This window comes from Quercus lobata, chromosome 4 (assembly GCF_001633185.2).
Source record: "Quercus lobata isolate SW786 chromosome 4, ValleyOak3.0 Primary Assembly, whole genome shotgun sequence".
Lineage (NCBI taxonomy): Eukaryota > Viridiplantae > Streptophyta > Magnoliopsida > Fagales > Fagaceae > Quercus > Quercus lobata.
Window position 1 is genome coordinate 4139608 of NC_044907.1, and position 14136 is coordinate 4153743.

The following is a 14136-nucleotide window of genomic DNA, read 5'->3' on the forward strand; positions in this document are numbered from 1 at the left end:
TACATAAGCAAAAGTGCTTGTACTTGCTAGAAATCCAAGAAAGAAGTAGTTCGTGAACTCGGAGCTATCACGTGGTCGTGGTAGTAAGTTTTCTACTTGAAGTAGTAATAAGATGTTAGTGGTCTAAGTCGCTATTGTATAAACTTCAATTCTTTCATAGTGGATTCAGTTTTACCTTGAGGATAACTAGGTTAAATCTTCCCCAAGTTTTTTACCGATTTAGTTTTCCTAGGTTATCATATTGTTGTGTTCTTTATTTTCCGTACTCTACAATAATATGATATATGTGTGTTAACCTAGATTTGATAATTTGACTAAGTAATCACTTGGCTAATTACCTAGGTTAATCTTGTTGTGATTTTAAGAGGTCTACAAACAAACATACCCAAATATAAGTAAAGTGCGTTTTGTTAAAGGATTAGTCTATTACATAAAATAGTGACATATGTTCCTAACAAGTGAATCACATATGTCCTAACAATCCTATCGGATTATTCCGATACTGACCTTCCCATTGTCAACTACAGTAGGGGTTGGGGGTCACTGTGTGACATCCCAGTCACTTATCCCTCTGTGATTATATAGGAGTTTTACTCCAATATGCACGGATTTGATACTTCTCTACCTCATTTTTTCTCTCGCGTTCGAGGTATGCGCATCGTAGTTACTTCGGATATTGTATCCGAGGTACTACACATTCCTAGGGTAGCGCATCCTAACTACCCCGGTTGCGATCGTTTGAGGATTGTGTCCAAAGACGAACTCTCATCTCTTTTTTGTGAGACACCCTCATCTTGGTGTGACCGTCAAAACACCCCTTACTCGGGCATTACAAAAGGTCCGAGATTCCTTTAGATGGTAATGTCATTCATTTTTCATCATTTGTCTCACTATAACTCTATTATAGAGTCTTGTGCTCGATTTTTGTTATCCCTCTTTGAGGATATTTCTATTGACTTCCCTTCTCATTTTATTCTATCCCTTATAGATGTCTATAAGGATACGACGACCCGTGATAAGCTCATTTTTCCTTCCGTTATCACGAGGCTTTTTCACCATTTTTCTGTCTCCTTTCCCGAGTATCCTCATTTCACAGTTATGAGTGTCATAGACGCTGCTATCATTCGATAGAGTGAGGCACAGCTTAGACTGAGGCAACCCCGGACAGAGACGATGACTCCTCCAGCTTCTACCGCTTTATCCACCTCTGCAAAGATCTTTTTCCGATGGAATGACTCTCGAGGCCATCATGGCACAACCTGTGTGCAAGGATGCTCGCCTTGACACACTCAGTGATGAGTTATGTCAAGTGAAAACCCGTATTGGTCGTATCGCATGATGACAGGATGTCATGGGTGGTTTCATTACTTATACCTCTTCATCTCCACCGGCTTTAGAGGATGAGAGTGATGATGGCTCCAGCAGTGATGATGTTGATGAGAATGAGGATGCTAGCTCGCCTAGTGATGATGGGATGTCTACTTGATGTACTTACCCTTTGTCACTTGTGACAAAAAAAGGGAGTAGTTTTGATACGAGAGTAGTATAGGAGATTTTTGTGATAGAGGGAGTGTCTATGAGGGATGTAGTGAGGTTTTTATATATCTTCTTTTTCTTCTTTTACATTTACCTCGTGTATATTGGTCTTTGACCATTTGACATACATTGTACTTATATTTGGTTTATATCTACTGATGTATGTTATTCATCTATCTTTACATGTGTTGTTGTTGTTGTTTTTTTTTTTTTTTTTTCCCCCTCTCATTCTCTCTTTATGCACATGATTCTTATATAGTGTATGCAATATATAATTTATGTTTCACACTAAGATGCCGTGATGAGTTTTGTTTAAAGTGTTTCAGAAATAAAGGTTGTCAAAGTCTTCTTGTCATAAACTCTCTTCTTGCAAAGTTTTTCAAGAGTTTGTGTTAGGATAGATTTTATTATATTCAACAAATGAATATGAGTTGAGTGATCTATGACTTCTCTCATATATTCATTTGTTTGTTGTGGTTTTGTCACGGATTGTCCAGGAGGAGATTGTTAGGACATATATGATTTAATATTAGGAACATATGTCAAATTAGAATTGGCTAATCTTTTGAAGAAACACACTTTATTTGTATTTGGGTAGATCTAAGATGTGTTTAATACTTCAAGAAACAAGGTTTCAAGATTAAGTGTTAAGCCATGCAAGTTTGTCTAAGAAACAAGTAAAGAAATGCTGGATTTTAAAGCTCGACAGTTAGTACCTATCGAGGTTTAAAAAACTGTTGAAGCCTGATGCTCGACAGCTAGCTTAACAGATAAGTTATCTATTGAGGTTTATGAAATTCAGTTTTTCAGAACTGATTTCAATCCAATCCGTGAATACATGTTTAGGTTTTCTTTTCTCACAATCCTAAACATATATAAGGATTGTTTTAAAGGCTGTCAAAGGTTGCGCAAGTGTGAAGCAAAGTTGTGTTCATGCAAATTGTGATCGGAGACAAAATTTGCCCTAATTCATCTTTCTTTTGAAGAAGCTGCTGTGTTTGTACACCGTAGGGTTTTGTAACCAATGAGCTTCATGATCTTTATCGTACGATGAACTGAAGAACTTTGCAACCAACACCTTTCTCAAGTTGGTGAGTAAGCCGCGTACTGAGATCCACGCATCGAATTGGTTAGTCATGTACTGGGAGCCGTGTATTACAAGGAGAGATTGTCACTACAGAACAAGTCCAATTGGGTATTGGGGTAAGGGTTCAACTGTAGGTTAGTATAAGGAATTGGGATTCTTTTACTTGTAACTGCTTGTTATGATAATAGTAAATTCTCGAGAGTGGTGACCTTAAAATCACCTGGTGGGATTTTTGCCGTATAGGTTTTCCCCATTCGTAAACAAATCACCGTGTCAATTTAATTTCCGCTGTATTTAGTTAATTAGTGATTTATTTGTGCTACCACGCGTATTGCATGCTAGTTGAATTAATTAATTAACTTGGCTAATTAATTTATTAATTCTTCACAAGGGATTAATACATTCTTGGCTTGTCAGAAATCTCACATAAAAAAGAAAAGAAGAAAAAAAAAAAGGACCAAATGAGTCAAAGAATTTGTATAAATATAATTGGACACGTAGTTTTAAGTTTTTGAATTTAATAGTGTCTCCATGTGTTTGAGGTCTCACTTGGAGTCTCCACAATGTGTTAACTCATCAACAAGTATCATAGCAATAAGCTAAAGTTTGAATGAAGGCTTATCATTAACATTATTTATGACATTAATCACATTTGTTGTCATATTAGTTTGTAAATTTTTAACAGGAGTAAATTATGATAACTTACCCTGAGATTTGAGATAATACCAAATACATCCAAAACTTTTCAAAATGACCAAATTAGTCCTAAATGCTAACGCCGTTTGTAAACCAAACCCCGTTAGTTAATTTCATTTTCCCCTTTTCTTTTGCTCTCTCTCTTCTTCATAGAGACCAAACATCTCTCTCTCATTCTCAAGCTCAAGCTCAAATTCATAGACTCAGTGAAGGACCAAAAACCTATGCCACTAAAACGGTTTTAGAGCCGGTTTACCCACAAACTCATGCTCTACACTGCTGTTTAAAGAACAAATTGGTGATTTTAAAAAAGTTTTGGACGTGTTTGGTACTACCCCAAACGTCGGGTAGGTTTTTATAATTTACTCTTCTAACAATTTTCTTAGCCAATACATGCAAGTAGCAAGTTACTAATAGTCTATGGAAAAGGATATGGAGCCTATGCACCACTTTGATATTTCTGATTCAATTGAGAGAGAGAGAGAGAGAGAGAGAGAGAGAGACCTGGCTGTTTCCTGGTGAAAACATCCCAAATATTAAGTCCTTTACCATCAGTGAATGCTGCTCCTTCGGACTGAGAAAAGAGAAAACCAAACAAACATTATATGCTACCATGTGTGCAGGCTTTAATTTTATGAGTTTCTCTAGAACTCTTTAAGAGTAACTGATTAATCCCATTACAATATTTACCTGGTAAGCAGCTGAACCAGCTCCAAATATGAAACCAGTTGGGAAAATGGTGCGGTTAAAAGGAACAGAATAATTGGTTGGTTTTGCACCTTGTGTGCTATCACACAAGGCAACTAAGGCCAGGAGACATAGCAGAAAAGGAGCTCGAGTTCCCATATGGCTAACTTAATTTGCTATGCTGAAAACTATACCTCCAAGCCTTCTAGCTTTGGTTTCTGTATATAGAAAAAACGGGTTGCTGATATAGTTTATCCGTAATATTAGTAAGAATAAAGATAAACCGTAGGATAGACCAGTCCCATAGATTTCCACGAGGTCAAACCCTTTTTTTTTTTTTTACTGCATTTTAAAGTTTTTTGTTAGTGTTGTGTCAATTTGGTATGATTAATTTTGTCAAATTATTTTATTATTTAACTTATTTTTTTTACTATTTATTGGTCTTAGTACACTTTTTGATATTATTTATAAGTCCTAATATACTATTTCAATTAATTTTTAATTTTATCTATAATAATTTTAACAAAAAAAATTTCAGTTTATTCAAAAATCTCAAACAGGCCCTAAAAGTAAAACTACTATGATCCAGCCAAAAAAAAGGTAAAACTACTAGGCAGACAATTCTAATTTATTTATTTATTTGATAAGAAATAAATCCATATCATTCTAATTCTGGGGCCTTCAGATTAATGCCATAGGAATCTGAATTATGGACTGAGTTTGACAGGTGCACTAACCAACCCCATGAAATATTTGTGGTGCACACTTGTAGCATTGCTTTTCTACACTTGTGTTGCATTGAGATTATTCTTATTATTTGTTTGTGGTTCACATTAGGTGTGAAACGTCAAATCATGTGGATTGGAAGGAATAGATATATGTTGTGTGGACGTGTGTTGAGTATCACTTTCGTTGATTATCTTATCGAGAGAGAGAGAGAGAGAGAGAGAGTCTGACCAAATTATCGCTTCAGCAACGTTAGTTTGGTCTGACTAAGTTGCACCCCATTGACTAACTAATCTTAGTGTTTACTGTTTAGGCTTGTTGGTCACTTGGTTGGTCAGAGGATTGGCATGACTCCGTTGAGCTCATGTGAAGGCTTGGGAAACTACTGATCATCAACTATTCTAACATTTTTAACTACACATGAAAATATAACATTATTTTGAAGGGGAATTTTTAGGGCATTTGCTAGTTGATTTAGAGCTCTTAATTTTATTTAAATTTTAGTAATGATACATAACAACTTGTGATTTAAGTTTTGCTAGATTTTTTTTTTTTTTTTTATGTGCTCCTTGGACAATATTCTCTGTTTTAGGTGGAATGACCTCTTATGTTTTAATTTTAATTCTCTCGTTGAATATGTTATTACTATTGTTGCAATATGAATTAGGTCTACTTTTTAAGTTGATGTTTGTCTAAGTTTTTCATAATTTATAACATCATGTGGCTTAGAGGCACTGCAACACAATGTGAGCCCTAAAGAAAACGTCAAGAATTTAAATGGGAGAGATTGTGATATCTCAAATTATATGGATTAGATAAATTTGGGTTGTGCGGGTATGTATTGAATCTCACATGGAATGTTTTTTTAGGTCAAACAAGTTATGTAAATGATTACGAGAAATCCTAATTGTAATTGATTAGTTCTTATTGGAATATAGACAAGACGTGGCTAATGTTAACAAATAATAGTCTTTGTTGGTCCATGAGAAAGGATGACAATTTCATGAGGATGGTGATCATATATAGAGGAATTTTTTGAAGTAGGAGAGTAACAACACTTTGAAAAGTTATGTCTCTCTCAAGGTTTGCAACACATCACCAAATAATACAACCATATTGTGAAGTAGACTTCATTTCAATGGGGGCGCATCTTATAGAGCAGCTATATGAATCCACTTCTCATAGTGTATGGTGCCCACAAATGCTATGAGAGAGAGGCTACATACAACCACTATATAAGATAATTTTTGCATTACATCAGGGCGTACTATGTTATGGTATTATCACTTCAAGAACTTACATCTCCCACTTGAGCACACAATAGCGTAGGGGATTTGGTATAGTTAGCAAGATGACTTCGTACTAACATATTGCCTTACGCTAACTCTAATTTATGAAAACATATATTTCAAAATCAATGAGTATCTTGGTTACACAAGCACATGTTTTTCCACTCAAAATTGAATGTATCCTTATTTTTACACTGCTTCTCAATAGTAATGCATACTAGATGACTTCCAATTCACTTTCTTTCAAGAAAATGGCAATGGACGCTGGTTCCAAAATGGAACCGTGGTTGGGAACATAGTCACACACCTTGTGCCCACCATCGATAACCTCAGTTGTACACATTTATTTGTATGTTGACTTGCAACTGAATGTTCAGTTAAATATTTCTTTCCATGCTATTTACCTTAAAAAATTTCCTCAATGACCTTATCAGCATTTTCTTGTACTATATGGTTATAAATATCATTCAACTTTAACATATTGCCCATTAGTGGATTTTTTTATCCGTGTGAATTGTGAGTCTTCATTTCCTCATAATTATCTTCTTTTTTATCTTTAACCGGTTAATTATGTCCTTCAAGCAAAAATTCGCATAATTATGCTCATCCAAGCCTCCTCAACTGCTTCCATCTATGCGACCAACCATGTTAAGGATAAAGCTTAGATATGATACCTTAGGTGCAGTACATTAAGTTCCTCAATTAGATTTAAACACGTGATTGTATTGACCAATAAAATACAAATAAAGTTATCTTTTTCAATGAAAATTAAATTCAAAACAACCTAATGTATCGCACCTAAGAATCTAAGTTTTATAGTACAAAAATATAAAACAAGAGACAAGTGAGATTCCTTTTATTTATTAAGATTAATACATAAAATAGAAAAATCATGTATATCTTATTGTGATTAATCTTAAGTGCAAACTTATTCACTCAATGAATTACATGCTAGACTGCTAGTCTTAATAAATAAATAAATAATCAAGTTAATTACAAGTTGAACCACTCTATTTATGAAATATTTTAGAAAAATCATGAATCCAATCACACCAGGCAATAGTTTGTTCAAAAGATCATATAAGTGGAAAAATCTTCAATAAACAATAAGGCTAGGTTAGAAAAAGACAATTTCCTCTCTTATGGCTCAAGAGTTACAACTTATTTTAGGAGAAACAACTTGAACATATAGGCAGAGTACTTGAGGTATCTCCTCAAATTGTTATTAAAATCAACAAAGATTAGGCCAAACTGAACAGTGTAACTAGCATCCCATTCAAAGTCATCAAAGAATGACCAAACATAGTATCCCTTCACATTCACGCCCTCCCTGCCAAAATTTCACTATTAAAATCATTTTTTATTATCAAAAAATTATATAAATATATATTCTTTAAATTTAATTCTATTTTGTCTGTCCTCCTATATATTTTTCTACCATAACCAAATTAAAAAATGACACAAAAATGTTTTTCATTAACACTCACTTGATTGCTTTGAAAAGATATGATAAATGTCCATAATGGTATCTTATCCTCAGACTATCTTTGAGGGCATCTTTAATTGGCAAAGATCTATTATTTGCATCAGCCATTCCTACAAAAGAAGAGTGCAATAAATTACTCTAGTAATATTATTTAAGACACTGCAAAAATATTCTGATAAAAAAATGACAGAGAAAATTGTAGTACCGTTCTCTGTTATGTATATTACTGGATTGTTGTAATTTTCCTTTATATATAGCAAAAGCTCTTGAAGCCCCTTAGGATAGATGAATAGCCAATTCAAAGCTGTCTGGAAAACAATTTGTTGCACCACATTCATTAGGAAATGGCATGCATGCAACATGAGACAAAAAATATACATAAACATGCATGCACGCACGCACATACCGGTGTACCAATGGGAGTTCCATTTTTATCAGCTGTGAAACAAAGTACACATTAAATTGACGAAGGATATAATGATCAAAGAGTAAATAAAATGGGAAGAGAAAATAAAATGGTTCTAAAATTTTTAAGCATACTTGTGAGAGTAGCTTGCCTATCAGAGACAACTAACATTAACACCATTAGATGAGGGAGCACTTTCTACATAATTTGTAGTGTAGTAATTTACACCAAGAAAATCGAGGGACCCTTTTAGTAACTTGGATTGAGCTTCAGTGAATCTGGGCAATCAATTACCCACCAAAGATTTCATGCTTTTAGGATAGTCACCATATATGACCGGATGGACAAACCTATATATACAAATTGTGGATAATTATCAAGCATTTTTGTGCATATAAATGAATAATAAAGTAAATTTCCTTGCAAATAAGATTTTATTTTTAATGTAAAATTACCATTAGAGGCCTTCAAGAAGAGTTATGAAAGTTTAAATATATAGAAGAATGAATATGATTAATAACTAAGGATGGCTTTAGAAATTAATCTTTGTTGCAATATGTACTCACCAACCAAAAAAGAAATCAAGAACTCTATAGGTAGCCTTTTGGTTGAAGTTTGGTATTTTGGTACAAACCAATGTGTCACTATTGAAATCCCAATTTTCCCATGTTGATATGGCTGCAAGCACATTAAGTCAATCACAATTTGTCTAACATCACATATTAACTTTATCAAATTATCATAAAAGCTAAACAAAATACAATTGTACTAAAAAAAAAAAAAAACAAACAAACAAAAAACAAAAAACAAAACAAACAAACTTTAAACAAGTTGTGCACAAACTTAGAGAGCATTTTGATTCACATTCCTGATTGCTTATTTAATGAAAGAACGGTAAAATAGATGGGAGTAAAATTAAAAACCCAATATGCTGACTTTTTTTCCCTTTCCAATCAAATACTAATAAGTTGAATAACTTTTTTTCTTTTTTCAATTATACAAACCTGGTACTTGTCCTTGTACAACTTCACGGCACCTCCATGAGCAAGAAGTAAGTTATGGGCAACAATATAGGGCCCGGTGGCAGAGTTACCGACAGTACAATTTCCAGCATAATTAGAAGATCGTCCTGGTGCAAAAATACCAAAGGTGTACCCATTGATGCATAGCCCATTTGGTTCGTTCATTGTGACCCATAGCTTAACTTGATCCCCAAATGTTTTGAAGCAAAAATCCACATAATCTAGATAATCCTTCCTATTCATATACAACCAAACAGTTAATTATTATTTCTGGCACAATGTTTTGAGCATTGGAAGGTCTCTATTTTGTTCAATTGTTAATCCTTACACTATCTTAGGGCTTAAAAGTCCGCCATACTCATCTTCAAGTGCTTGTGGAATGTCAAAATGGAACAAAGTCACTAGGGGCTTGATACCTGCCCACAATGTGAAACTGAAGTTTGGAGAAAACATTTATGCAAAAAATGCTAAAAATATCAATTTTTACGTTTTTAGACCATTCTAATAAAACTACTAAAATATATTCTGTTAAAGTTTTTTTTTTTTTTTTTTCCAAATTGGGTTGGAAAAATCTTCTCTTTTATATATGTAACCATTCATAAAATCACCAGCGTACATCTTTCTTATTGTGTAGCTAATTATTACTATACTAATGGTTTTGCCCATATATGTTTGACATTACAAAAATTATAGCCGAAAATAAAATGAAGTATAATTTCACCATTCGACAGGAGCTCGTTGATGAAGTTGTAGAATTTAACACCTTGTGGGTTCACTCCCCTGCTTATTTTTCTCTCTGTAAACAAAATTGAAATGATTCAACAACAACATCAACTAGTGGGTTTTCCTGAATGAACCAACATCAACTCATTGCTGATCCACCATTTTGACCTTCAAATTAGATTGAAGTTTTTCTTAATGGAACCCATCTTAATTAGATACTTAATTACTAGGTAGAGACTTATAATTATAAATTATGAGAATTGGTTCAAGTGAGAAATCTTACTAGGTAACATTCCTGACCATGAAATTGAGAATCTAAAAGAGTCCTATCCAATTTTTTCATCAATTTATGTCCCCCTATACCATTTCGTGGGACGGGCTTCTCTCCCGTTTGTTAATTCTCCAGTTCTCTCCCGTTTTAATATGGATGAATGCCACGTGGAAACAAAACAATCCAAAGGCCAAAAAATAAGCCATGAAATTCTCTCTTCTTTCTCCACTCTCCTGTTACTTTCAACTATTCTCTCTCTCTTTCTCCTCTTTTTCCTCTTTCTCTAAACAGACCAAACTTGAGCATCATAAGCATCAAAACAAAAGGGACAAAGGAGTTTCTCAAAAAAAAAAAAAAACGGGGGGGGGGGGGGGGGGGGGGACAAAGGATGTGGGTTCTGTGCAACCCACATCGGTGCTTGAGGAGACCAAAAAGGAGTTAAAGATCTCTATTCTCTCAGGGGAAGCCAAGACAATACTGCTGTGTAAGGTGGGTGTGAGATTACTATCCTTACCCTTATACCTAACCTTCTATTGGGAGGAACTAGGGATGGCAATGGGGCGGGGCGGGGCCGAAGGATGGGGTCTTCGTCCCCGCCCCGCATGATTTTATCTTGCCCCATCCCCGCCCCGCCCCGCATGACGGGGAATACTTTCTCACCCCATCCCCGCCCCTTGGGGACCCACGAAGCCCCGCCCCACCCTGTAAAACTCTACTTTTTGTTAATTTGCCCTATAACTAGTACAATTTTTTTAATAAAACCTATTTCATTAATAAAAATATACTTGAAATTACAACTAAATTTATCCCATCAAATCAAATCAATTTTTAGAAAAAATTAAATAATATATCCAAGTGTTTATCAAGACAATCATTAAAAATATATATATATATATATATATCTCATAGTATAACGCAACAAAATAAAGGCAGAAAATCACATTGGGTAGAATAAAATATGCTAATATTAATATGTTTGTTTAAATAGTAGGGTTTTAAGGTATGAAAATTTCACAATTATAACTTTTAGTAATGCGGGGCGGGGTGGGTCTAAAAAGCCTAAACCCATCCCCGCCCCGCCCCGTGGTGCGGGGCTAAAATCTTGCCCCATCCCCACCCCACCACCTTTGCGGGGCGGGGAAAACCCGCACGGGACGAAGCGGGGAGGGGCGGGTTAAGCGGGGCAGGGAAAAATTGCCATCCCTAGGAGGAACCCAATCTGACCACTCTTGCCAAGAATGATAAATCTCAAGCACAGCACTCACATCCTTTGTTCTTTTTGTTTTGATGCCTCTGATAGTTTGATGCTCAAGTTTGGTTTGCTTGAAAAGAGAGAGAAAGAGAGAAAAGAGGTGAAGTGATGGAGAGAGAGGCAAAACAACAGATATAATTTCGTGGTTTATTTTTTGGCCTTTGGATTGTTTTGCTTCCACGTGGCATTCATCCATATTAAAACATGAGAGAACTGGAGAGTAACAAACGGGAGAGGAACCCGTCCCCCATTTCATAATTATCAATACAAATAATAACATTGAACATGTCTACAAATAGTACAATAGGGTACCTTATAATGATGATAAAAGTCATCAGCTACATCTTCATTGTTAGAGCAATTGCATCAGTTGATGCAAAATTGTGCAAAATGGAAAAATGTACTCAGTGGGTGTAAACTTGTGCATAAATGCACAATTGCTACAATAAATATGCAAATATGCATGGTTAGTGTAGCATGTGCATTTAATATTTTAATAATTTTTTCTCTCTCAGATCAACTCTCTTTTTCTCTCTCCTCTTTATACCTGATTCTCACCTCACTCTCTTTCTCTCATCTCATAAATCTCTGGAGGCGTCGATCTCTAACTCAAGCTTCAAGCCAGAGGTGTCGATCAGTGCTCAGTGCTCAGTGCTCAGGCCATCATCTCTCGATCTTGTTGCTCAGGGCCTCAATCTCGTTGTTTGATCAGTGGGCTCAATCTTGTTGCTGAAGCTGGAGGCGTCAATCTTGTTATTGCTCAGGTCATCGCCGTCCCTCACTCTCTTTGACCCTTACCGCCATCCCTCACTCTTTCTGATAAATGGGTTTTTGGATCTTTGGATTTGGGTAGGTTGATGATGGTGGCTCGGTTGAATGGGTATGTGAATTTCATTGATGGTAGCTTGGTTGAATGGGATGGTGGCTGGGTTGTTGTGTGGCTTGATGATGATGGTTGGGTGGTTGGATGATGGTGGTTGTGTGGGCTATCTTGGGTTTGTGAGAGAGATGACAGTGGGAAAAAATGAATATTTTATTGAATAAATGTGTAGAATAGATAAACTGATGTGGGTGTTTTGTAAAAATTGGTGTGTAAAATAGAAAAAGTAGGTTTTAGATATGCAAAATGGAAAATTTGTTGCATCAACTGATGCAATTGCTCTTACCATTTGCAATTTTTTCTGTAAGTTTCACAAAAGATCAAACAGGAGAGAAATTGATATTCAAGGATGAAAAAATTGATCAGCTTGATTTTCATTGTATAGTTAATTAGTTATTTAATTAAGGGTTCTCATTCGATACCAATATTTATTTGGTAGTATAAAAAATCCAATTACTAGCTTGACTTTATTTTTTTATTTATATTGTAGGAGCAATTCAAATTGGTGTTCCAGTACCAAAACTGAGAAATCCTAAATATATATACATAGCCAGTTGAAGTGTGATATGATTGCATCACGACGCCTAAATATTTTGTGTTATTAATTGCACATTATTTCATATGTAATATTAAAAAAATTTAGTCTTAGACATGCTTCCTATCAGTATACCATATGGTATTTTCTTTTTTTTCTTCTTCTTTTTTTTAATTCAAAATTAATCCAATCATTAAGATATTTTTTCTAATTGAAATTCTAGTATCAAAAAGTTTGAAATACTGTTCAATTAAATTTTAACACCAAATATTCTAAAGGAAATTTACTTTTAAACTAATAGTGAAAAATTGATGTTGAAAAATATGTTGTCAATTAACTTGCATGCACAGACACAATGCTAATTAACTACAGCATTTTGTGATTAAAAATGTCACATTAGGTCAAACGATTAAAAATCATATAGCATATGAAAAATTATTTTGTATATTCGACATATTATACCTTCCTCTTGTATAAAAATTGATTCTATTATGTACAACCCATGATGGATCCATCTTTATATGAAACTAGTCACTAACCCGTGCGATGCACGGAAAATTATTGATTATGAAAAAAAATTCCAATAATGAATGAAGAATTTAAGCTATTACTTAAATTTTTTTAAAAAAATAATAAAATAAATAAATAAAAAACAATGAATGAAGTGTTTAAGCTATCACCTATCTATGCAATTTTATTTTTTTTTGTGCATTTCAATTAGACTTTAGACAATAATAATATGGTTATTACTTCTACTATTTTTGGGCCGAAATAAGTTTTTTTTTTTTTTCCTAAATTGAAATAAAGTTATTTGTTTACTACTTTTTTTTTTATGTCAAAATTTATTTACTGTTATTATTAAGCTAAAATATTTAAAAATGATTATCTGATTATTTATTTAAAAAAAATATTTTTATAAAATGTTGTAATGGCAGTTTTGTGAATAATAAGGCATGTGATGGTGTCATAAATGTCATCTCTCTCTCACTGTTTCTCTTTCTCTCTGTTCTGCATTCTCTCTACCTTCTCTCTTCCTGCGTTCTCTCTACCTTCTCTCTTCCTCTCACTTCAAACTCCTCTGATCTCTCTCTTCTTATTTTCTTCTTTTTTCTCATCTCTTTCTCTCACACTCTCTACTCTCTTCCTCTCATGACTCACGGTGAAGCCTCTCTCTTCTCAAGATCGGCTTTGGGTGGGTGGGATTCAAATCGGCTTTGGGTGGGTGGGCTTCAGGTGGGCTTCAGATCAACGAGGGTGGCGTGGGTGGCTTCAGATTGGCTTCAGACCGGCGTGGGGTTGTGGGTGGCCGTGGGTAGCCGTGGGGTCGTGGGTAGCCATGGATGGCCATGGGTTTTGCTGTTAGTGGGTGTTTTTGGGTGGTTGGAATTTCAGAGGTGTTTTAATAGAGTTTTTGGGTTGTTGGAATTTCAGAGGTGTTTTAATGGAGTTTTTGGGTGGATGGAATAAGAAGGAAGATGACGAAGAGGGAGATGGGTTTATTTTGGGGTTTTTTTTTTTTTTTTTTTTTGGAGAAACTTTT

The 14136-nt window shown here is 34.7% G+C and overlaps 1 protein-coding gene and 1 pseudogene across 3 annotated transcripts in view; both read right to left on the reverse strand.

Annotated features, from left to right (window-relative positions):
- Nucleotides 1-4248, reverse strand: part of LOC115983529 (vicianin hydrolase-like) — a 29663-nt gene extending 25415 nt beyond the window's left edge. For 2 of the 3 annotated variants that reach the window (XM_031106235.1, XM_031106234.1), the window contains exons 1-2: nt 4010-4242; nt 3824-3893 (exon numbers count right to left, since the gene is read on the reverse strand). In XM_031106235.1, coding sequence (XP_030962095.1) covers nt 3824-3893; nt 4010-4165 — 226 coding nt within the window. In that variant the 5' untranslated portion in view covers nt 4166-4242. Of the gene's footprint in view, nt 1-3823; nt 3894-4009 lie in introns of all 3 variants that reach the window. The other variant, XR_004090089.1, reaches the window with a different exon arrangement.
- Nucleotides 4249-7182: 2934 nt separating this feature from the next.
- Nucleotides 7183-11985, reverse strand: LOC115984419 (annotated as a pseudogene).
- Between the last annotated feature and the right edge of the window lie 2151 nt (nt 11986-14136).